This window comes from Schistocerca americana, chromosome X (assembly GCF_021461395.2).
Source record: "Schistocerca americana isolate TAMUIC-IGC-003095 chromosome X, iqSchAmer2.1, whole genome shotgun sequence".
Lineage (NCBI taxonomy): Eukaryota > Metazoa > Arthropoda > Insecta > Orthoptera > Acrididae > Schistocerca > Schistocerca americana.
Genome location: NC_060130.1, coordinates 750,281,050 through 750,307,811, shown reverse-complemented (window position 1 = coordinate 750,307,811; position 26,762 = coordinate 750,281,050). Strand labels below are relative to the sequence as shown.

The 26,762-nt window shown below is 44.0% G+C and overlaps 1 protein-coding gene across 1 annotated transcript in view; it reads left to right on the top strand.

Moving 5' to 3' along the window:
• LOC124556296 (plexin-B) overlaps positions 1 to 26,762 on the top strand; it is a 973,640-nt gene that overhangs the window by 494,349 nt on the left and 452,529 nt on the right. The window contains exon 3 of the mRNA XM_047130271.1: positions 4,739 to 4,867. Within this exon, the coding sequence (XP_046986227.1) occupies positions 4,739 to 4,867 (129 nt within the window). The remainder of the gene's footprint in view (positions 1 to 4,738; positions 4,868 to 26,762) is intronic.

Here is a 26,762-nt window from a genome sequence, read left to right as displayed (position 1 = left end):
CGGTCGTAGTCTTAATAAAACAGTTTCTACAGCCAGAGCGATGTATTTTGACTCCCTATAAACAACACTCATCAAAATCTATCGGATACTTACTGTTGTCCTAGAAACATGAGATCTGGCAATAAGCAACGTGTTAAAGTACAAGAAAGAGAAAAATCCTGAGATTGTTAATTTGTAATTATATCTTACAGAAAAAAAATTTATTTTGTCATTTTTATCCGAATGTCTGTCTGTTCGTCTGTTAAGACCTCTTTTTCTCAGGAGCAGGTGAACGAATCAAGTTGAAATTTATGTTATAACCGAAAGTCTGCAGTCCCTTGGCAGTGTGGGACATTTAAGCTCATACGTCAATGTAATGAATAAGTACTGCAATTTATGCCACATATTTCGATATCTTGTCAGTAACTACATCAATAACATGGAAAAATCATCGAAATTTTCGTTTCACGGTATAGATGACCTTTCTATACACGTAGTTAAGTTTATACGGAACCCTCTGTGCGTTGAGTCGTACTCGCACTTACCCGAATTTTATTTATTCCTACTCATGCATCTACACTGAGACTCCAGCTTTTTATTCTTTCTTTAACAGGCTACCAGTTTTTAAAAATAAATTCTTTCATGGAATAGAAGGAGTTGTTATGGAGAAATAATTTAATATTTAAAACTTACTTTGTTACCTGCCAGACATTTTATGTAACTGGACAGACGATCAAAAAATTTTTGCTGCCTCATATTGAACTGCTTTCTGAGCAACTGTCAGCTTTTATAATGGGCAATAAATGCCATTTTCTCCAGCAAATTTCATTAGCGAATGTATACATTGTTATGATGCAGTTAAAATGACAAACTTCTTAGTGCTACCTACATGACGACCACGAGTGAACACCACATGCTATTGGTATTGCTCGCTTTTGCGCAATCGATACTTATTTGTAAGTGAATTGTTCCATTGGACATTACTGAGTCGTAATGTGCCAAATGTGTCAAGATGTTCATTCGTTTGTTTCCAACACGAGCAATTATACGAAGAGCAAAAGTAACTGAACTTAATTGCTTGAGACGCTCAGTAATATGCTTCTTCCAGTTCAAGTTTTCATCAGTATGTACTCCAAAATATTTGGAGCATACTGCCCTATTTACTGACTCCTGTTCATGTGCTATGTCAGTTGATATGACTCTACTTGTCAAACTGAATTGAAAATATTGTGTTTCCTCGAAATTTAGGGAGGCTTCATGTTCAGAGGATCACTTAAACTGATAAGCCAAAATATTATGACCACCTCCTAGCCGCCCGGGATTAGCCAAGCGGTCTCAGGCGCTGCAATCGTGGACTGTGCGGCTGGTCCCGACGGAGGTTCGAGTCCTCCCTCGGGCATGGGTGTGTGTGTTTGTCCTTAGGATAATTTAGGTTCAGTAGTGTGTAAGCTTAGGGACTGATGACCTTAACAGTTAAGTCCCATACGATTTCACACACATTTGAACATTTTGAACCACCTCCTAAATAGCTTGTTTGTCCGTCTTTGGAACGAAATACATCACTGATTCTCTGCATCAGAGATGCGACAATTTGTTGGTAGGTTTATGGAGGTATGTGGCATTAGATGTCTACGCAAAGGTCGTGTAATTTGAGTAAATAACTGGCCTCTGATACGCGTAGGCAGTCATGGCGCTCGGTGGCGACCCACATGGGTTCCATGGGATTTACATCAGGCGAATTGAGTCGCCGAGACATCAACGTCAGTTCTCTATGATGCTCCTCAAATCACTGCAGCACGGTTCTGGCTCCGAGACACGGACGATTACACTGCTGAAAGATGGCATCGCCGTCGGGAAAGACATCAAGCATGACGATATGCAGGTGGTTCGCTGCTGTAAACGAGTCTTCGATTGTTACCACAGATCCCCTGCAAGCGCAGGAGAACATCTCCCATAGCAAAGCCTTAGCTGCTCCCATCAGCCTGCGTGCGTGACACCATGCATGTTTCGAGCCGCCGTTCACCTCGATGACGGCGTTTGTGGAGAAGTTCATCAGTCTAATGTGGCAAACATATCAGTCACGCAAAGAGCAGACACGTTTCCATTGGCCAACGGTCGAATACCGATGGTCCCGTGCCCACTGCAATCGCAATTAGCGATGTCATTGGGTTAACATCTGAACACGTACGGGTGGTCTGCTGCGGAGCTCCATGTTCAACAATGTACGATGGACGATGTGCTCCGAAACACTTGTGCGTGCACCAGCACTGGGCTCTTTTCAGCAGAGATGCCACAGGTCACCATCTATCATACTATCCTGTGCAGACAAGCCACTAAACGCGACGTTCTGTGAAAAGCCTTGGACGTCCAACCATTTAGCGCCTAGTGGTAGTTTCACTGTCCTGCTACCCCTTTCCGTAGATACTCACGACAGTAGCACGTGAACAGTAGACCAGCTTCTCCGTTTTCGAAATACTCGTTCACAGGCTCTGCGTAATACACTGCTGGCCATTAAAATTGCTACACCAAGAAGAAATGCAGATGATAAACGGGTGTTCATTGGACAAACATATAATACTAGAACTGACATGTGATTACATTTTCACGCAATTTAGGTACATAGATCCTGAGAAATCAATACCCAGAACAACCACCCTGGTCGTAATAACTGCCTTCATACGCCTGGGCATTGAGTCAAACAGAGCTTGGATGGCGTGTACAGGCACAGCTGCCCATGCAGCTTCTACACGATACCACAGTTCATCAAGAGTAGTGACTGGCGTATTGTGACGAGCCTGTTTCTCGGCCACCATTGATCAGACATTTTCAGTTGGTGAGAGATCTGGAGAATGTGCTGGCCAGGGCAGCAGTCGAACATTTTTTGTATCCAGAGAGGCCCGTACAGGACCTTCAACATGCGGTCGTGCGTTATCCTGCTGAAATATAGGGTTTCGCAGGGATCGAATGAAGGGTAGAGCCACGGGTCGTAACACATCTGAAATGTAACGTCCACTGTTCAAAGTGCCGTCAATGCGAAAAAGAGGTGACCGAGACGTGTAATCAATGGCACCCCATACCAACACGCCGGGTGATACGCCAGTATGGCGATGACGAATACACGCTTCCAATGTGCGTTCACCGCGATATCGCCAAACACGGATGCGACCATCATGATGCTGTAAACACAACCTGGATTCATCCGATAAAATGTTTTGCCATTCGAGCACCCAGGTTCGTCGTAGAGTACACCATCGCAGGCGCTCCTGTCTGTGATGCAGTGTCAAGAGTAATCGCAGCCAGGGTCTCCGAGCTGATAGTCCATGCTGCTGCAAACGTCGTCGAACTGTTCGTGCAGATGGTTGTTGTCTTGCAAACGTCCCCATCTGTTGACTCAGGGATCGAGACGTGGCTGCACGATCCGTTACAGCCATGGGGATAAGATGCCTGTCATATCGACTGCTAGTGATACGAGGCCGTTAGGATCCAGCACTACGTTCCGTATTACCCTCCTGAACCCACCGATTCCATATTCTGCTAACAGTCATTGGATCTCGAACTACGCGAGCAGAAATGTCGCGATACGATAAACCGCAATCGCGATAGGCTACAATCCGACCTTTAACAAAGTCGGAAACGTGATGGTACGCATTTCGCCTCCTCACACGAGGCATCACAACAACGTTTCACCAGGCAACACCGGTCAACTGCTGTTTGTGTATGAGAAATCGGTTGGAAAGTTTCCTCATGTCAGCACGTTGTAGGTGTCACCACCGGCGCAAACCTTGTGTGAATGCTTTGAAAAGTTGATCATTTGCATATCACAGCATCTTCTTCCTGTCGGTTAAATTTCGCGTCTGTAGCACTTCATCTTCGTGGTGTAGCAATTTTAATGGCCAGTAGTGTAAAATCTTTGTCAAAGTCGCTTACGTCAATGGATTTCACCATTTGCAGCTCATGTCTTCGCTAGGGTGATCCACCGTCCGTGTCTGCTTCGTTTACATACTTTGGTACCGCTTCGCGTGTCCACAAAGTCACCAGGCGGCATCCAACGTCACGATGGGCAGTGGTCATGTTTTGGCTTATCAGTGTAACAGATCTTTGAAAAACGTTGTTAACAATCTCTTCTGTTACTTTCTGTCTAACGGGATTTAGTATAACACTAGAAAGTATCGTCTGCAAAAAGTACCACACTCCCGTCTTTCAAGATTACAACAGTCGTGTTCACAGGACTGCACGGGAACATTCCTGGTTTGACGATCACTCAGGCAACCTATAGCTCCTCGACTGGTCTTCTAAATCACTCGATATTAATCCCACAGTATAATTCTGGGAATATTTGGCACAGCGGTTGCAACCAAGCTCTACGGGATCTAATGACTAGTGAGTAGCTTCAGCTTGATATGGCGTGTCTGACGACACTTGTGGTATTACACTGGACTCGCATTCGGGAGGACGACGGTTCAATTCCGCGTCCGCCCATCCTGATTTATTTTTTCCGTGATTTCCCTAAATCGCTCCAGGCAAATGCCGGAATGGTTCCTTTGAAAGGGCACGGCTGACATCCTTCCGCGTCCTTCCCTAATCCGACGAGACCGATGACCTCGGTGTTTGGTCTCTTCCCCCAACCAACCCAACCCAACCCAACTTGTGGTATATCCCGTGTGTTCCCATCACTAACAGCATGGAGGGTTATTCCGTGACTTGCACCGCTGTTAAAAATTGTGGGGAGTTCTTTGTAATTATCTGTATGTTGTTGTAGGTGCTGCTGACGGGTGCGGTGAACGCTGTGGAGTACGAAGAGCTACCGGTGGATCCAGGCAACCCCATCCTGCCCGATACGACAGTGTCGCCGGCCGGCGACTACCTCTACGTGCTCTCCTCAGCCAGGGTAAGTGTTCGCTACCAACTTCCAGTCGACCGTAGCGCTGCAATTGAAGTAACTGGAATTTTTAGTATCCTGTCTTGAAATATGTGGCACAAGGTGTTGTGAAAGATGAAAAACGTGCGCCATATCAATTTCGTTATCTGAGTCGCAATGTAAACATTGGAATCATAAAATTAATGTCAATGGTATTAAAGGGAAATAACGCATCTACCTCAAGTAAAAGTAGCTGGAAGTCTGGTTGCGAACGTAAACTAATAAAATTGAAGTTATTTAGAAATTTCTTTTTCTGCTATGTTCAAAGATTTTCCTCAGGATGTCCAATTGCGTCACCGTTATCGGTACGCATGCACACTTCCACCTCTTGAGCAAATGTAGCAAATCGGTTAGTTTTTTTTCTGCGTTTGATGTGATCTGCAGTGGGCCTTAAGGAGCTTGTGGAGGCACCAGTAGTTCACCGGCAGTTCCTTAGAGAACCCACAAAAAACTTTTTTTTTTCATTTTTCACACCAAAACCAAGCCACAGATCCCAAGACGACTATGCACAGCAAACGGCTGAAATGTTTACAGTTTATTCCTAAGATCCAGATTACTGAGAACCTTTAAAACTTTCCTGATATCTTTATCCGTTTCCGAGATACGGAAGTACAAATTTATCCTAATTATAATCATAATCTACGCACGTACAATCTGGCATGAGGCGGAAAACCAAATAATAAATAACCGCAGCAAAGTCCTCAAATTTTAACGGTATATTATCTATGGGTTTATCTAAAAGTGCCATCATCCTGTTTTAAAAATTCGTTCATTGGCTGTTCCTTAGAAAACCCCAAAAAACGTTTCTTTGTCATTTTTTCGTACCAAAACCGAGCCACGGATTCCAAGACGGCTATGCACTGAAAATGGCTGAAATTTTTACGATATATTCCTAAGATCCAAATCTCGCCTTTATCCGTTTCCGAGATATAGAGCTTTAATGTTACCTTACATGTAAACGTAAAATAAGCACGTAAAATGCAGTGCGAGGCGAAATGTAAATAATAAATAACCGCAGCAAATTGCTCAAAGCGTTATATTCCCTAGGCATCCATCTAGAAGTACCATCGTGCCGTTTTAATAAATAGTTGTCCGTTATCGAGAAACTCCCCAAAAATTCCAAGGTGGCTATGCACAGCAAATGGGTGTGACTTTTTACGATATGTTTCTAAGATCTCAATCTCGAAAAACCTTGAAATTTTTGTTGATATGTTTGTCCGTTTCCGAGATAAGATATTCAAAGTCACCCTACTTCTATACGTAAAACACGTTCGTAAAATCCGGTGTGAGACGAAAACGTAGTTCATAAAGTGACGTAGAATGGAGAAATATGCTGTTATCATCAGAAGGGTTCTGAGAAGCAACATTATAGCACTGAAGTACTTGCAAAACTTTTGTGCACTTAAAATCCGAATGAGGTGTAAAATGAGTTTCGCATTATTTCATTTCACGTAAGTAAACTCTCAAAGGTTTACTGCCTCATGAAGTTATTTTCATATGAGCGACATGCCGTGCTTTGGCATGGAAAAGAAGGGAACCAGAGAAAAAATGCTCCTACCGGGGCACAAGAAAGGCGAATATGTTCTTGTTCAAAAGACTGTCTGAAAAGTGAGAAACCAACTTCGTCATTCATTGCTCAAAGCAAAGAACCTTTAAAATGTTTCCCAAATATTTTGGCATGCGAACATATTTGTGCCTTCTTATGGTGATGAGAGGAGGAGATAGTGGTATTGAGAAAGAGATGGAAGAGTAATATTTACTGGGAGTTAGTAGACAAGGGTTGTGATATAGAAAGAGCGAAGGAGATAATGTCAGTATGAGAGCAAGAGAGGGACACATTGGCAGTGGAACATAGTTGTCAGTGACAGAATAGTGCTAGGAAAAAGAGTCTAGGAGACAGTGCCAGAGGGACAGGAATTAAGAGGAGGAGGAAGTGGAATGGGTGAGAGCCAATAATAATGAGAGACAGAGTCTGTGAAATGATAACGAGGAACAGAGAGGTAGTGACACTGAGAAGAGACAGAAGCAGTGGGAAGGAAGGAATGCGGTAGTAGAAGTAAGAGAGCAAGAGGGAGACAGTGAGAATGAGTGAAGACAGTAGTAGTAGTAGTAGTAGTAGAGAACGAAGGAGACTGTGGCTGAGAGACAGAAGACAGTGACAGAGTGGCACAAAGAGATTTTGACATTGAGTTGAGCTCAAAGAGTGACGAGAATGGGGAAGTGGGAGTGGATGAGTATGAGCGACTCACAGCAATGGACTAGTGGATGTGAGCGAGTTACAGTTAGGGGAGCTTATGGAAGTGATAAAAGTACAGTGACGCAGCTGGTACCCCTCTTTTCAGTCTTTTAAACAGGAGCGTATCTGCCTCTTTTGTGCTCCCGTAGGAGCATTTTTCCTCTAGTAATATTTTTTAACGGTTTCTGCACGTCAACAGAAAGCCACTGAAGCACAATTCTTGAACAATAACTCACACAGCTAGTATTTTAAGTCTGAGTATGGATAATGTACGAGGTCCAACAAAAAATAATGATAATACTTGCATTACTTAGAAACTATTCGTCGTTCCCTGTTAGTGGGCAACAGTTTTTAGACCCCTATACGTATATATATTTCGTCAAAATCAATCTCTTAAGTGGAAGTGAACGTGCAGTTTACTGCAGACTTGTTCTAGGCTTCTGCCGGGGTATGTTATGTACCAAATTTGACGTAAAGGAAATGAAATATACTCTTGTGCGCTTTCCAAATATGTTGTTTTAGTGTGATCGACGGCATAATAGGACCCACTTGAGTTCTGAAACCTCTGCATTCGCTCTTTCCACTGCTGCAGAATTTCTGCGTGTCACTTTCTATGGCTCTGCACAGGAGTTCCGCCATTTCTACCTTCCCGCGGAGCGCAAGAACCTATCTTTAGTAAATATCTCGTCACTGCCACCGAGCTAATCAATGTTGTTGGAACAGCTAAGGACACAGCAAAAGGTCAAGTAACAGTCGCGCATTAATACGACTTGATCGATAATTACTTAGTAGTCGAGCAGCCTCGTTTCTTACCTTTTTAGATAAAGAAACACTGTACTTGGATGTAGGACCTACTGTATGGTACCAATTCAGATACTGGTGTTGAGGACTTCTGATCGTTAAGGTTAGACTGGTAAGCTAAGAAGTGTTGGTGGCGTACAATTTCTGGTCCCTTAACTGTGCGCCATTACCGCGAGTAAACTCAAAAATCTCTTTAGCCTCTTACGATGCGAAGACATGCGTCACGATGAGGATCTGTGCGTCGAATGGGGAGACTACAACAGCAGCAGTCATCAGCCATCTTCTACTCGACGCAGGGATACGACTGAGCCTTTACATTTAAGAAATGGGGTTGCTGCCTATCTTAGGACTGCGGTAATCCCTTGAACACAATAAAACAGCTCACGTCGTTTGGATCTCAACTAATTACTGAACACGTTCCTTTTAATTTATCTTTCCTGTGATTAACTCATCCTCAGCCGCGAGGAACTGAGGAAATAATTTACACCTGAATTATTGCGAAGGGAATGAATTTATTTATATATCGTATAGCATTGTATCAAACTAGATTAATGAAAATAAGCTAAGAATAACATTTAGAAACTTCTAGGTTGCAAATGTAGTCAACTGAAGTATGAAGTATGAATCATACTCAGAATGTCTTCAAATTTTCCCGTGTAGTCTCTTAGTGAACGTGTCTGCGCTATATGCTGGATTATTTGCCTTCCTGCTCCACAGTCACACTTTGAAGCCGGCCGCGGTGGTCTAGCGGTTCAGGCGCTCAGTCCGGAACCGCGCGACTACTACGGTCGCAGGTTCGAATCCTGCCTCGGGCATGGATGTGTGTGATGTCCTTAGGTTAGTTAGGTTTAAGTAGTTCTAAGTTCTAGGGGACTAATGACCTCAGATGTTAAGTCCCATAGTGCTCAGAGCCATTTGAACCACTGAGGCCTGTTGCATGCAGCAAGAGGCACGTTTCTTCTCGAGACTTTGTAGTCTGTTAATTTACAAGGAACCGTACCGTATTCGCTTTTTCAAGCAATATTTGTTGTGTTTCCATTATTTCACTCTCAATGAACGCTATAAAAGTAAAGCAGTCTGCATACTAGCACTAACGCCAGCACCGATACTAAATATCCACGTTCACCCTGAAGTACTCGTAGTGGACATTTGCAATAGAATGGCCCTATGGGCTAGTATGCTTAAAAATGAATATCATGTCACCATACGCCTTGTCACTCGCACACAAATCTATTACAGTACTTGCCATTCACATATCGAAAATGCCACTAGTGAAGATTTTATTGCTATTCTACTGTATTTCGTTAGTGGTTTGTGCTAGCTGCACGGTTACTTTTAACAGCAATCGCTGTTAAGAACAGTCTTCATTTTAATTGTTGTAGGTTTCGGAGGTGTAGATGTGATCAGATGTGTGTGAATTCTTATGGGACCAAACTGCTGAAGTCATCGGTCGCTAGACTTACACACTATTTGGTTGGTTTGGCTTGGTTGTTTGGGGAAGCAGACCAGACAGCGTGGTCATCGGTCTCATCGGATTAGGGAAGGATGGGGAAGGAAGTCGGCCGTGCCCTTTCAGAGGAACCATCCCGGCGTTTGCCTGGAGTGATTTAGGGAAATCACGGAAAACTTAAATCAGGATGGCCGGACGCGGGATTGAACCGTCGTCCTCTCGAATGCGAGTCCAGTGTCTAACCACTACACACTATTTAACCTAACTTAAGCTAAGGACAACACACACAGACACACACCCATGCCCGAGGGAGGACTCGAACCTCCGGCGGGAGGGGCGCGCAATTCGTGAGATGGCGCCTCAGGCCGCGCTGCCACTTCGCGCGACGGACGTGGACGGTTGCCGTTTACCGTGGTGGTAAAAGAACGTTGAAGATGGTAATGTGTGCTGACGTTGCTGCAGAATCTCCCTGAATTTACCAGCAGTACCTGTCAGTACCTCTTTCAGAAAGACAGATGCGCATTGGTCGAATTAAATTTATTTTCACCTGTCAGTATACACGAATGAGTCCTACGTGGGAAGTTAGACACCTTACGAGTGTGTCAGAGAATCTATTTACATGATAGTCAGAAACAGACCGAAAAGATTAGAAGGGTGTTGCAGCAGATGTTGTGCTGAGTAATAGCTGTCTAGTAAAAAATTCGTTAACTTGCGTTTTTCCCGAGTTACTTAGCTTTGAAGCCGGCCAGGGTGGCCGAGCGGTACTTGGCGCATCAGTCTGGAACCGCGCGACCGCTACGGTCGCAGGTTCGAATCCTGCCTCGGGCATGGATGTGTGTAATGTCCTTAGGTTAGTTAGGTTTAAGTAGTTCTAAAGTTCTAGGGGACTGCTGACCTCAGATGCTAAGTCCCATAGTGCTCAGAACCATTTGAACCATTCGCTTTGAAGTCAGGCTGTTGCGCTAGTAGATTCATGAGGCCCTCCAGATGCAGTTAGTGTCAGTTGTTCTCATAGCGTAGATGCTAGCGCACGAGACGGCTCAGCCTTTGGTTCGGGTTCGATCCTTACTACCGTCCCATGTTCAATTTTTGTATCGCTCTCTTGTTCGATTTTAGGAAATCAAACGAAGAACACTTTTGGCAACACCCTCTCTGGCGGCCCGCTTGGATTTGGGCGCACAATGGCGTGATAGGCAAACGCCAATGCTAGTTAACACGGAAACAGCGCAGCGTATCGAATTTTTTGGAATTTGGAAATTTGTGGTAAGTTCCTTTGGGACCGAACTGCTGAAGTCATCGGTCCCTAGGCTTACACGCTACTTAATCTAACCTAAAGTAACTAACTATAAGGACGACACACACACCCATGCCCGAGGGAGGACTCGAACCTCCAACGGGGGAAGCCGCGCGAACCGTGGCAAGGCGCCTCAGATTACGCGGCTACCCTGCGCGGCACGAATTTTTTCGCAACAGTTATTTCTCAGCGTAATCTACCCTGCAACATTCTTAATATCTTTTCAGACTGTTTCTGACCACCCTGTATAATAACGTAGCAGTGTACTTCTTGTGTGTGCACTTACATTGGTTTTATGGTAAAACGTAGCATTGTTATGCAATCAAAGGTACCTCGGGAAATGGGACAAAGAAAGGCGTAAGCAGAATCAATCTTCGCTTCACGCGGAAGTATAATATTAAGACAGTCACCCGTTAATGCGTACTGTTTTATCTGCAAAATACTTCAGTATTTATTGGTAGCGTGTTAATTTTTCCGAGTATTTTGAACAACATATCACAAATATGGTTGTCTGTTCGGAGACTATTACATGATGTGCCGTTTCTAACACGGGCTTGGCAGCCTTTTACCGTAAGTCTTTAAGCAGCAATTGATAAAAAATGCAAAACTACTCATGAGAGTGGGATCTCCTTTCTCCAGAGAGAAGCAGGATAGATAAAAGGTAAATAAAAATATGTGGCTGGTAGCAGAAATCATTTTAATAAATTAATTGAGAAGTATACTGGATTGCTACTGCGGGCCAGTTGTATTTATCCTGTGCCACCATTTCTGTATGCAGAACTTGTAGCCAACGTTGCTGGAACTTAAGGCTCATTTGCGAGAGTGACCTCAACAGGTAGTGGGTGGCAAGGTGCGCAGGTCTCGCCAATTTGTCAGTAACTGACATGAACATAACGCCCGGGGCCAGAGGCCGCGACCTGCCGGCGACACGACTCTATCAAGCCTCGTGTTGCAGGTAGCATTTCCACCGCCTTGTCTTTCAAGGGTTCGTGACTGTACATCTTGATGGTCCGGTTGCAGTGCCGCTTGAACTGAGAGTTTACTTTATCGTCCTTGACTGGAAAAAGAATATGCACGTTCATTGCTTTATCGTACTTCTGAAGTATTCACGCCAGGGTACTTTTTCCCCTAAATCACGCACTCTGCATGAAGCACCAGTTTATTAAGGAGAATAGACTTCCGTCTTTCCCGCGTTGTGTTTATTACAGGACTTGTTACAGGATAGAGAAACTTGGGGAACGTTGAGAGAAACGAAGTGAGCCATACCTAACAAAATTCACCCGTCTTAACGGTTGAGGTCTGGCACACTTTTGAACATGGATGCAGTTCTCAGTTGTTCACTTCCCGCCACCTCCACTCCCCCCCTCCCTCCCCTCCACCAACCCCTCTGCACCAGATACTTCCTTTCAGGGTGAATTTCAGGCCAGCTCCCCGCCTCTTCAGAAGTGGGATAAAACATGTAAATACGCAGAACAGAGGTTATACTATACGTATACAGGTGATGTATCCGACAGTCCTCTCTTTAGTTGAAAACTGGCTATCTGCCCGGCTTCGCACGGGTAGTACTAAGTAGCTACAGCCGGACGACTTGTCTGGTGTAGCGATAATAACTTACGTGCACAAACCTTCCTCGTGAATCAGTCTACCTATTAGTAAAAACTGTATTAGAACACATTCAGTAGCTCCAGAGGTTAGTCTTTGCGCACAGGCAGCTGCGGCGGGGCAAACTAGTATGCAAAATTTATGGACGAAAGTAATTTCGCATGATGTGTGACGCCAGGTAACATAGCTCAATGAAACTTTGACCGTAAACAGAAAGATCTGCTTCGGCAAAGTACAGAAGTAACTGAAAGAAACGCGCAATGAGACCCACAGAAATGACATTTTTATTCAAAGACAGTAATTATACTAAAGTCACAGCGATAGAAGATGGTCCCGTGGGTATTATAGTAGGCGGGACATCCTCTTAACAGAGTGTGGGACTATCAAGGATGGCAACGCATGCTCTGTACGCCCCCGGTAGCTGAGTGGTTTTCATCCCCACCGACATCCAAGTCGCCGAAGTGCCGTCAAATCGAAAGACTTGCACCCGGCGATTGTCTGCCCGACGGGAGGCCCTAGTCACGCGACATTTACATTTTAGCGCATGCACTGCAACGTGCTCCCATGCTGGCCACTAGGTTGGTAAGGAATTCTTGTGGTAAGGTTTTCCGTTCCGCCACCAGCGCTGTCGACAACTGTTGGGTAGTCGTTGGTGCATGAGGACATGCTACAGTGCACCTCCCCAACGTACCTCACAACCGCTCGATGGAATTCAAGTCACGGGAACGGGCAGGCCAGTCTATTCGCCGAGTATCCTCTTGTTCCAAGACTTCCTCCACGTGCGCTGTTCGACGCAGTTGTGCATTATCATCCAAAATTATGGCCGAAAACACCTCTGAAAAGACAATGAATGTACCGTGTTCAAAGATTTACGATGGTGCCAAGAACATAGATACTGGATCAACGAGGAATGTGGCCACTCGCTCTTCTCGGGTGCGAGCAGACTCATTCCGCGTAGTGATTCTGTATGTACTCGCGTACAGCGTAAGTAGGTAACAAAAAAATGGTTCAAATGGGTCTGAGCACTATGGGATTTAACTCCTGAGGTCATCAGTCGCCTAGAACTTAGAACTACTTAAACCTAACTAACCTAAGGACATCACACACATCCATGCCCGAGGCAGGATTCGAACCTGCGACCGTAGCAGTCGCGCGGTTCCAGACTGTAGCGCCTAGAACCACTCGACCAGTAAGGTGGGAACAACCAATGCATCCAGGAACATTGTCGAACATGATCGTTTTGGTAGTGCACGTGTTATAATGTGGACCGGCATAATGTAGCATATAACCCAAATCATTGAACATTATACACGCATGGAAATTTGTGTAAGGTCTTATGGGACCAAACTGCTGAGGTCATCAGTCCCTAAGCTTACACACTACTTAATCTAACTTCAACTAACTTACGCTAAGGACAACACACACACACCCATGCCCGAGGGAAGAGTCGACTCTCGGTGGGGCGAGCCGCGCGGACAGCGACAATGAGCCCTAGGCAGCGCGACTACCCCGCGCGGCCCTACACTCACCAGTCAGCGATATTATGACTCTGTACTTCTTTCCACGTGCTTCTTTTCAGGGGCACATTCGGCCCTGGCTTAATTTTTATGGGTGATAATGTGCGACCGCAGTTAAAAGAGCCGGTGGAGGAGCTCCATCGAGCACGTGTGGGATGTGTTAGGGAGATATAGTCCTGCACGTCGTCCAGCAGTCGTCAACAGCGCTGGTGTAGGAATGGAACGCCCCACCACTAGACCTCCTTACCAACCTTTTGGCCAGCATGCGAGCAAGTTGCTCAACGTATACTGTCTTCTGTTGAGCCGTGCTGTGGCTCACGTTGGTGTTGTTTCTGTCCTCTGTTGGAGGCCAGACTGTATCGTTTAGTTGACATGGTTGCAGTTGTTTGTATTCTTCTCGTGTTGACTGGCGCCACTTGGTTTCCCAAGCGTTGCCTGTCCGCTAGTGGCAGCATCGGTTGTCATCGATATGTAGTAACTATCTGTGGGGCGACGTTGTTGTTCTTCTGGGTCGTGTCAGTGTGCAGTTCGGTAGGGGGACTCAGGAGGAGCCAGGCGCAGTGCGAGAACATGCCGGGACCGCTGGCGGCGCGCATAGATTGCGGATCGAAGGCCTGTGGTCACGAGGGTGCACGACCTCGTCGTAAACCGGATCCTGCAAGCTTTAAGTTGAGTGCATTTGGATTCAAGTAAAGAAACCACCATCATTGTGAGACCTTGCTATTCTCCAGTGACTTTGGTTCGTGTTGCTGCTCGTAGTGTTGCCGAGGCGAAGAGCAGCGAGTGGAGTGCTAGGGTAAGGCAGATCTGTTTAGCTTTCCTGGACTCCTAATTACTCCTTATTGCGTTCAGTTCGTTCCTATTTGTTAAGTTCAACCTGCGGTATTTTTTCTGCTCCGTGGCAACTGACGACCCAGTTACCTGCGTTGGGGGTTAGTGTATGTAACGGCAGTGTACGTTTCCTCGCCTTGCCGCTGCTGTCCGGTGAGGCGTGTAGTTTTGGCAGTTTTCTTGATTGTAGGTTGGTTGGCGATTTTTCTACTCTGGTGGTAGTGCTTCCTTTCTCGTTCCGGGCGCTCTAAGCACGGTATTCTACGGGCAGAGTCAAGATCGCCGGTTCCGGCTTTGGCTTGTTTTTACGTCTTTGCGTTTGGTTTATTGGATGTCATGTAGCCTCAGAAAGATTATCCTTAGTCATTCGTTGAACTCCGACTAGTCTGAGTTACCATCTTGTGAATCAAATGCAACATTTGGCTGCCTATCTCATCGCTCGCGAAAGTGTTTTTTGCTGGACCTACTCAGAGGTCGATTCCTGGTGCACTGTCTGTGACTGGCTCTTGCGTTTTATTATTGTATTTTCTGTTTTATGGTATGTTTCTAAATTTTTTATATAATTGCCATTCTTGGCGTTACAGCAGGTTTAAATAATTGTGCTACCAAGTTTACCATCATTTGATCTCACCTGTTTGGTGATCAGTTGCTTGTCCTTTTAAATTAACCTTTGCTGTTGTATTTGCTGTTTTACTGTCTGTTTTTTTATTTTTATTTTTATATAATTGCGATTCTTGGCGTTACAGCAAGTTTAAATGGTTGAGCTACCAAGTTTACCATCATTTTGTCTCACTCGTTTGGTGATCAGTTGCCTGTCTTTTAAATTAACCTTTGCTATTGCATTGCTATTTTGCAGTATGGTTGTTGATTTTTTTTTTATAATTGCCATTCTTGGCGTTAAAGGCCTTCAGCCGTGACTGTGGTTACTTGCCTTAAAATTCTAATTGGGATCACATTGGCTTCTTTTGAAACATTATTTGCTGTGTCTGTATTTTATGTTCATTTGGTAAATTGTAACGCACTGAAAGCACTATTAATTACACAGTTGTTAATTCCTTCATTAATAACGTGTGATATCTTTATTTATTGCTGAGTCTGGAATTACCGTTTTAAAATAAATGTGTGTAATTGCAAAAGGGAACCAGTAGTAACTGACTACGGCCCTGTCCACGATCGTAACCGAATCCTGCGTTCCTTGACTACCAGGTTTCGTACGTGGTGATGACATATCCTATTAAGAACCACATCCTGCCTTTTGTAATGTCCATGGAAGTACCTTAAATCGTGGTGGCTTCGGAGTAATTAGTGTCTTTGAACAAAAATGTTATTTCTGTTTGTTTCACTGCGTATTCCTTTCAGTTACTTTCTGTACTGTACTGTACTGTACTGTAGCAGTTCGTTCTATGTATGGTCCAAGTTTCACCGGTCTATGTTTCTCGGTACTGACACATTATGTGAAAGTTGCTTTCGTCTTTAAGCTTCGCCCGCCACTGTATGTATAGATGTCGTTCTGGCGCCTTGAAGTGAAGTGAATCCTACTACAGAAGCAAATGGTATATCTACAATGAGCAAAGACTTCCCACATGAAAAAATTGCAGTAGTGTCATAACTTCCGGAAGAAATTTTGTTAAGGGGATGAGAGTATGTATGTTGTACCAGCAGGAGAATTAAATTGCTCTGAATAAGAGTCATATCTTCTACCACAGAGCAGTTTCGCTGTGTAGGGAAATGAAGAGCCTTGAGATAAAGTGGTTACATCTCTTACACTATCTCATTCAGTATGCGCCCTTTTTGCGGATCTGGTGTAAGGCACATTTCCACCAAGACATCAGTATTTCCGTGACTTTTAAAAGTTTGACAAGTGTACACTCAGCAAAATGCACAGAGGGTAGAAGGAGTGCAAGTAGTTCAGCATTGATATCAACATTCAGCTGGGGCTGCGTTTTCGCGGTAGTAATAAAATCTAACAACGATATACGTGGTTTCAAACCAGTCCCCGAAAAGTATGTGGCTATATTTACAATAGGTTACAGAAGCAGTCGTGCTTAGAAATTATATAATTTAACAACTGACGTTGGACGTAATTTGGAACGGAGACATTTTCCACTGTGAAATATTTTACCTAACGTTTGATTTCACAAACAATGAACACATAATCAGTCATAAAATATTCACTGTGTGGTAGAAAGCTGTAGAATCAGCACGCATTGCGGAACGAAAACATTGGATTTTGTAAATGGTGTCGCTGTGTTCATCCCTGCCCCCTTCTCCCCTCTCAAATACGCATTACGTAATGAGCCTATAACTTAGTCTCCATTTTAGCGTTCGGAAATGAGACCACAGCTCTTCATTCACAAATGTCAATCAGTTTAAATAAATTAACATTTTACGAGATCTGTCAGCTAGTTGGTCGACTGGAGACCTTTGTGGATCTAGGAGTATTTCGTTACATGTCGTATTAAGTTGAATATCAAAAGTCAAAGTGAGCTTTATTTGTTTTCTCGTTAACGGACATTAAAGTTAGTATTTAGGTACATTTATGTAGCTGGGGATAGTATCGGGAGTGCCAGAAAAATGTATACACACACTGAACAGAATTATAAAATGTATTTTCCAGTCTACAAGGTTAAATTTCTGGGAAAAGTAAGGCTACAGTTCAATTAAAGAAGTAATTGTACTTTCTAGCCAATGTTCCAAATGGTGGTTAAAGTAAATGTTCAAAATGGTGACCTTCAACATCGGGACATTTACGAGTACGTCACAACTGATTCTGTACTATTTACCAAAATGTACAATGGAATTTCTGCAGTGTTTCAAAATCTTTGCATCGTACGTCTATGGTTAATAGATCACGTCATGGGGGAACAAATTTTGTTAGACACATAATGTTCGCTGACGCTTCCAGATTATGCTAGGCATCCTTTAGTATTTGCTGGCTGTGAGACGACGATATTCCTCCAAATTAGCTAGATCTACTAACCAAGTGTGCTGAATAACACCTACCCCAGTTACCTAATAGCGATTTTCAAAAAGATAACCATAAGAGTGAGGGTTTCTAAGTGGAGGTTCAAATGGCTCTGAGCACTATGGGACTTAACATCTCAGGTCATCAGTCCCCTAGAACTTAGAACTACTTAAACCTAACTAACTTAAGGACAACACACACGTCCATGCCCGAGGCAGGATTCGAACCTGCGACCTTAGCGGTCGCGCGGTTCCAGACTGAGGCGCCTAGAACCGCTCGGCCACATAGGCCGGCTCTAAGTGGAGGAAGGTGTTTTAGAAACGAATTAGGAATTTCAGTTTTGCTCGGTCCAGTCCCTTTCATGCAGAGCAGATCACTGGATTATATGTAATGCACACGCACACAGTAGGAAGCCTACTCCATGCCGCCTCTCAGTGGCATAACCAATATAAAATGATGCCTCCCGTCGCTAGGAAGCGTAAGTGAACATCACGTCTCTAACTAAAGCTATTTCCGTTGTGAGATGTATTTTTCGCTGGATGCTGTAATTTTTGAATTATTCAAGAAAAACCTACACAAAATTTAACTACGTTAAATTTCCTGCAGAAAGGTTCTGTTCATATTTTTTGTAGGACTAACAGTTTGCGCGTAGTTAGCGAGACATTATGAAAATATTGCTCGCGATATTTGTAGGCTTTGCGGGCTTCATAAACCCAGCGACAGGGGGACCTGAATCACCGTGTATATATAGTGAGTTTATCAAAGGAAGCATCCCTGCATCGATGAGAACCGCAGACATGCTAAATCTTGATGACCAGACTACTGGATGAGTATGGAAAGGATGATCCAGTCGTCCCTAGCGGCGTCGTTTTATGCAAACCCGCAATTATATATCTGGTCCTCAAAAACTACGCGTGGAATTTTCATATTCTCTGGCTTGCTATGCGCAGACTATTAGTTCTAAAGAAAAAATGAACATGGCAATCCTTCCTACCACTGTAAAAAAATTTGCCACTACACGAAATATTTCCGACATTCGACCGCTTTTGCTCTTCGTTGACTGGCCTTACTTAGTGCGCCGCCGTCTTAGTCCAACACTTTCAAATTTTTTACCTTTGTGTAAATTATACCTAACATTTTACTGTGAATTTTAACAGCATAAAATACACAGTTACATCGTTGTATTCGGTGGCCTAGTAACTACGAAACTACGGTGCTTGTAAAGCATTAAGTTTGGATCGAACTGTCAACCTAATTACTTTTAGCGTAACGTTTACAAGAGTCATTTTCCTTTCATTACTCTCACTGTCACGTTTAAATTAATAATGTTAATGAAATAGCCGACTACTCTGGTGGCGTAATAGCCCTATCAGTAAAAACCATCGAATATCAGGAATAGTTCGTGTAGTTGGAAATTTTTGTACAGTGATATGAGGGAGTGCTACGAACAACATACTAGAAATCCTGGCTATTGGGGGATGAGTGTGAGGCTGGAGGAGCTTTTGAAGGTTACTTTTGTACGTTTTTCTTGAATAACTCGGATACCGTGACCTTCAGTGAAAACTTACCCAGTACAAAATGTAACTACATTGAATTTCCATTCCCTACAGAAAGGTCCTTTTCGATTTTTCTCTATCACTAACAGTTACCGCGTAGCGAGTGAGAGAGTATGAAAACCTCGCGTATGGTTTCTGAAGGACACATATAACATTGCGGGTTGCATAAAACGACATCGGTAGGGGCAGCTTACTCACCCTTTACATGCTCATCCAAGTCTGGTCATCAAGATATAGGTTCTGTGCTGTTCTCATAGATGCCGGTATGCCTCCTTTGATAAACTCCCACCCGCTCTCTTCCACAGTTATTGTTTACCTGAACAGGTGTTCCGTCCGTAGAGACCCAACGTAAAACAGAAGCTACACTCTTAAGCTTCCTTTCCTTGTTTCACACACAAATATGATCTCTCGCACCAAACACAGCACATTTGCGAGACTCCCCACGCATTCTTCGTTAAAGCTAGGAATGCAGCACCTCTCATTTACACCTCCACCAAACGAGTCCTACCGATACTTTCGGCACAGGGACTAATCATATTCCGCATGGCGCTTCCTACGAGCGCTCCCGGGCTTTAGTGCGGTTTAACGGCGCCCGCCGCTCTTTCCTCAGCCGGCAAACTCTGCCCAGGCGCCGTTTACGACCTCGTTCGCTCTACCAACTCGGCCGCCGGCTGCCGCTGTGTGTGTGTGTGTGTGTGTGTGTGTGTGTGTCGCAGTCCTATTAATTGTAAGTTAACGTAAGCAAAATCGTAAAGTCTTCGCTAACCGGGGCCCTAGCTCTATACGATGGCCTCTCTCAGGTACTTGTTTCTGAGGATAGCAAGGTAGGGTACAGAGGCTGAACAAAACAATATGAATATCTACCTACCTACCACGCTGTAGGGTCACCTTAATCATCCAAAATATCCAAGGTCCTCCTGGGGAACGTTGCGTATTAAACCCTAAATGATGCGCAATGGGATTTCACACACTTACTAGCAAAGGCATTGTCGTGATTCCTTCACAGAAAAAGGATCTGAAGCACCACTTGTTTTAGTGTTCCAGTACAGACCGCAATAGAGCGATGATGAATGAGGCACCGTAACAACCTGTGTTATTTCAATATCCTGATAAACCAAAACAAACGCATATTTACAGCACTCTGAGACGGTGCATTTTCGTCGTGGACGTTGCACTAGCGCTTTTTGAATCATGCGGCCACTTTTAATGTGCATAACCATCCAAATAGATTCACATTAATAGCTGCGAAACCTCCACCCTTATTAATAGATCCCGTAGTACTGAACAGTGTAAAAGAACACTCGTGGCATCATATTACTTCTTTACATTCTTTAGCGGCTCACCCCTAAAAAATGGCTCAAATGGCTCTGAGCACTATGGGACTTAACATCTATGGTCATCAGTCCCCTAGAACTTAGAACTACTTAAACCTAACTAACCTAAGGACAGCACACAACACCCAGCCATCACGAGGCAGAGAAAATCCCCGACCCCGCCGGGAATCGAACCCGGGAACCCGGGCGTGGGAAGCGAGAACGCTACCGCACGACCACGAGATGCGGGCGGCTCACCCCTAACGCCACACTGTGGTGTCTAAATGTGTAGCAAATTCTGCAGTCAATTTCATGATAGTGCTGACCTACGTAGAAAAAAAAAAGAGTGGTCAGCGGGAGAGAATGTCAATTGTAAGGGCCCGTGTTCGATTTCCGGCTGGGTCGGAGATTTTCCTCCGCTCAGGACTGGGTTGTCCTAATCATCATCATTTCATCCCCATCGACGCGCAAATTGCCGAAGTGGCGCCAAATCGAAAGACTTGCACACGGCGAACGGTCTACCCAACGTGAGGCCCTGTCACACGACACTTCTTTTTATTGTTAAATTTAGATTTTACTCCACTAATTTATTCAACTAATGAAGTTTAATGTATGTACCGTTGTGATTCTCTGTACAGTTGCTCTAGATACTTGTACTACATTTGAGACCTTTGTAAGCGATGCATCACATACGCGAGTACCTACAATTTGCCCTCTTCTATAAGATCCGATATGTTCGTAGATCAACACAGCCACTACAGGCATTCTGGTCATTTTGAACGCTCTTTCAGATATGAATTCTGAAGTGACTGATTGGTATTTTTTTCGAGTGTGCAGCCAGGTATACAGCGCGATCGTCAACACTGGTGGCCCCTCGAAAGTATGCTTTCTACTTCCAGACATTTAATAATTCAAGAAAAAAAGCTAATAGATTGCCAGTGCGTCAGAAATTCTCATAAAAAAGCTCCAAAAATGAGTGTTTTATATCAGGATGTTCAAAATAGTTTGTCAAAGTACTGTTCGCAAACTAACGTAAGCATAAAGCAAAACAGTTTATCCCATCACAAGTCAAAGGACATTATATCATATTGAGACGTAAGCATTGTGATGAGCTTTGTAGAGTGTTGAAAATCTATCGGTCTTGATCATTCTAATTTGCAGCGAAAACGCAGAAATTCGAAATTTTTTGCTGGGGAAAGTTTATGTCATGAAGGGTGTCACTTAACTCTGGTCCCTCTACAAAATTAAATATCATTTCTAACTTTTATGAAATCCGACCCACCATTTCCTACACAATATTCGCCAAATTAGAAGCTATAATTGAATTATACATACCTGCATTCATAAAAGCATCTGCGAGAGGCGCACTTCCAACATAATTTATTCGATTATAAAACTGTGCAACCATCAAAATGGACATTCTGTGCTCTCCTGCTGGGCAGTGTGTTAAGAGCTCATGCAGTAAATTAATAAAACGGCTGTCCTCGCTCAATATGGAGTCTGGAATACACTGTTCAAATGAATTAGGGATCACGTATATCAGCGTTCGTTATGTCAAATCTATTGTGATACAAGGGCTCTCTCTGGTCTTATGGGATAGCTTGAGATCTTCAATAAAGGCAACATTTAAAATCATTCGTCATCTAATGGCTGTGCTGTGCATTACAGTGTTAAGTGAGCCCTCAGAAAGAAGTGAGTACCGGTGACCCAGTGCTTTCTAGTGAGGTATATAGACGGCAGTTGTCATTTTTTGGAATTTTTATTCAACCAAATACTTGCACTGCGACATCGTAATGCAGTGCAAGCTGTAAGGACAGTCTGTTTGATCCAAAAAGGATGGGCTTTCGGTAGTGTTGCTGCAGACGACAACGCCTTTCCATGTGTCGTTGTGGACACGATGAAGGAAGATAGGTCAGTATACAAGGCGAATTGGACAAGGTCGCCGACGCATTACAGTCTCATGTGCTGACCGATATCTGGCCATCTCTGCGTTGCAGCGTCGTACCAATACCGGCAGAGAACAGCAAGACGATCTCAGAATGGCCATTGGAACCGCTGTGTCCTATCGGATTGTAACGAACATTTTACGAGAACGGACCTTAGGAGTCAGACGTCCTGTTCGAGTACCCTGCTTGACAAGGACAACGTCTTGCAGATCGCCTTCATCTGCCGTTCCCATGTCAATTGGCAACTTCATCACTGGCGAAACGTGTTATTCACAAACGAGTCCATGTATCCTCTGACGCAAGATGAGCGGTGTCCGCCAAATGCTGTCCATTAAATCGACAGATGCGGCCAAGGTTTTGTGGTGTTTTGGGGAGGCTTCAGTGTTGACAGCCATACGTATCTTGTCGTTGCCCATGGTCGTCTTACCGCCAGGCTGTACATCGAACAGATCCTGTTGGACAACTTGGTAGCTGCTGCATACGATGGTGGGCCTGAATTGCTTTTAATGCCAGGGCCTATACGGCGGGCGTTAGGAGGGATGGTTTGCGACCTCCGTAGACGAGCATGCCATGTAGAAGGCAGGCAGTGACGAACGTTACTGAAGCTCTCAAAGTCCAATGAAAAGCTCCCAGGATGACGGGATGAATGTTTGTTTCCACTTTTTTTTGACACCTGTCGGATATTTCAGTTAACGATGCCGAATGTCACCATTTTTTGTTGTGTATTTAATTTCTGAAAGATAAAGGTATAATCTCTGGACGTACCCAATCCTCAATTTGGAGTGTGGCAGCAGTGTATGTTATCAGCGGTGCGAGATACAGAAACATGACTTGTCTGCAACTGATAAGTGTGCGACGGACTTTGAAATTTGGTATGTTGTTAATAAGCATAAAGATATTATCTAGGATTATGTTGACGATGAGCCGGCCGGTGTGGCCGTGCGGTTCTAGGTGCTTCAGTCTGGAACCGCGTGACCGCTACGGTCGCAGGTTCGAATCCTGCCTCGGGCATGGATGTGTGTGATGTCCTTAGGTTAGTTAGGTTTAAGTAGTTCTAAGTTCTAGGGGACTGATGACCACCGATGTTAAGTCCCACCGTGCTCGGAGCCATTTGAACCATTTTTGTTGACGATGTAACTCCATTTTTTTAAAAAAAAAAGGAACAAAACTCTTTCATTGTTTTCAAAGGCACCTCCAAAAATAAATATAATTGCAGAAAGCTGACTGAAGTCTAAATAACGTATTTCAAACGATTGTAATGAAAAATTATGCAAGGAAAAAGCAGTTTTTCTTATTTTGCTTCAGACAGTCATGAGCAATTTAATTAGACACGATCTCTAGCAACGCAGACTCCTCGGTAGCGTCACGTGGCACGGCTCCACGTGAGACTGAAGCCGTTGGCCAGCCATCCCGATCCATGACCGCTCAACAGTCGGGCACAACATTTGGAGATGAGTCTGAACTGGGTCTAGTTGTGCTTATCTCGCCTGCCGATGTAATAAAATGGCTCTGAGCACTATGGGACTTAACATATGAAGTCACCAGTCCCCTAGACGTAGCACTACTTAAACCTAACTAACCTAAGGACATCACACACATCCATCCCCGAGGCAGGATTCGAACCTGCGACGGTAGCAGCAGCACTGTTCCGGACTGAAGCGCCTAGAACCGCTCGGCCACAGCGGCCGGCGCCGATGTAATAGATACCCTCAATGGCATTGAGTTTCGATGGCCTTTGGGACCGCAAAATCTTCCATGTGCATTTCGATACTATTCAGGTGCGATGCGGTGGGGTATTGTCTTCCTGAAAGAACACAACACAACACGTGTGGAGTTCTATACATTTACCTCTACATCTATACGCTGCACGCCAGCTGACAGTACTTTAGCGGATGGTACTTGTGTACAACTGTCATTTCCCCCTTTCCCTCTTCCAGTTGCAAATGGTTATCGAGAAGAAAGATTACTGGTAAGCCTCCACCTGAACACGAATTTCCATAATTTTACCATCATTGTATTTCCGCAAGATATACGTAGAACCCCCCCCCCCCCCTCCCACTATGAACCATGGACCTTGCTGTTGGTGGGGAGGCTTGCGTGCCTCAGTGATACAGATGGCCGTATCGTAGGTGCAACCACAACGGAGGGGTGTCTGTTGAGGGGCCAGACAAACGTGTGGTTCCTGAAGAGGGGCAGCAGCCTTTTCAGTAGTTGCAAGGGCAACAGTCTGGATGATTGACTGATCTGGCCTTGTAACAATAACCAAAACTGCCTTGCTGTGCTGGTACTGCGAACGGCTGAAAGCAACGGGAAACTACGGCCGTAATTTTTTCCGAGGGCATGCAGCTTTACTGTATGGTTAAATGACGATGGCGTCGTCTTGGGTAAAATATTCCGGAGGTAAAATAGTCCCCCATTCGGATCTCCGGGCGGGGACTACTCAAGAGGACGTTGTTATCAGGAGAAAGAAAGCTGGCCTTTACGGATCGGAGCGTGGAACGTCAGATCCCTTAATCGAGCAGGTAGGTTAGAAAATTTAAAAAGGGAAATGGATAGGTTAAAGTTCGATATAGTGGGAATTAGTGAAGTTCGGTGGCAGGAGGAACAAGACTTATGGTCACGTGAATACAGGGTTATAAATACAAAATCAAATAGAGGTAATGCAGGAGTAGGTTTAATAATGAATAAAAAAAATAGGCGTGCGGGTAAGCTACTACAAACAGCATAGTGAACGCATTATTGTGGACAAGATAGACATGAAACCCACGCCTACTACAGTAGTACAAGTTTATATGCCCACTAGCTCTGCAGATGATGAAGAAATTGATGAAATGTATGATGAGATAAAAGAAATTATTCAGATATTGAAGGGAGACGAAAATTTAATAGTCATGGGTGACTGGAATTCGAAAGTAGGAAAAGGGAGAGAAGGAAACACAGTAGGTCAATATGGATTGGGGGTAAGAAATGAAAGAGGAAGCCGTCTGGTAGAATTTTGCACAGAGCATAACTTAATCATAGCTAACACTTGGTTCAAGAATCATAAAAGAAGGTTGTATACATGGAAGAATCCTGGAGATGCTAAAAGGTATCAGATAGATTATATAATTGTAAGACATTTCCAGGGGCAGATGTGGACTCTGACCACAATCTATCGGTTATGAACTGCAGATTAAAATTGAAGAAACTGTAAGAAGGTGGGAATTTAAGGAGATGAAACCTGGATAAACTGAAAGAACCAGAGGTTGTACAGAGTTTCAGGGAGAGCATAAGGGAACAATTGACAGCAGTGGGGGAAAGAAGTACAGTAGAAGAAGAATGGGTAGCTCTGAGGGATGAAGTAGTGAAGGCAGCAGAGGATCAAGTAGGTAAAAAGACGAGGGCTAGTAGAAATCCTTGGGTAACAGAAGAAATATTGAATTTAATTGATGAAAGGAGAAAATATAAAAATGCAGTAAATGAAGCAGGCAAAAAGGAATACAAACGTCTCAAAAATGAGATCGACAGGAAGTGCAAAATGGCTAAGCAGGGATGGCTAGAGGACAAATGTAAGGATGTAGAGGCTTATCTCACAAGGGGTAAGATAAATACTGTCTACAGGAAAATTAAAGAGACGTTTGGAGAATAGAGAACCAAGAGCTCAGATGGAAACCGAGTTCTAACCAAAGAAGGGAAAGCAGAAAGATGGAAGGAGTATATAGAGGGTCTATACAAGGGCGATGTACTTGAGGACAATATTATAGAAATGGAAGAGAATGTAGATGAAGAGGAAATGGGAGATACGATACTGCGTGAAGAGTTTGACAGAGCACTGAAAGACCTGAGCCGAAACAAGGCCCCGGGAGTAGACAACATTCCACTAGAACTACTGACAGTCTTGGGAGAGCCAGTCCTGACAAAACTCTACCATCTGATGAGCAAGATTTATGAGACAGGCGAAGTACCCTCAGACTTCAAGAAGAATATAATAATTCCAATCCCAAAACAAACCGGTGTTGACAGACGTGAAAATTACCGAACTATCAGTTTAATAAGCCACAGCTGCAAAATACTAACACGAATTCTTTACAGACGAATGGAAAAACTGGTAGAAGCTGACCTCGGGGAAGATCAGTTTGGATTCCGTAGAAATGTTGGAACACTTGAGGCAATACTGACCCTACGACTTATCTTAGAAAATAGATTAAGGAAAAGCAAATATACATTTCTAGCATTTGTAGACTTAGAGAATGCTTGACAATGTTGACTGGAATACTCTCTTTCAAATTCTAAAGGTGACAGGGGTAAAATACAGGGAGCGAAAGGCTATTTACAATTTGTATAGAAACCAGATGGCAGTTATAAGAGTCGAGGG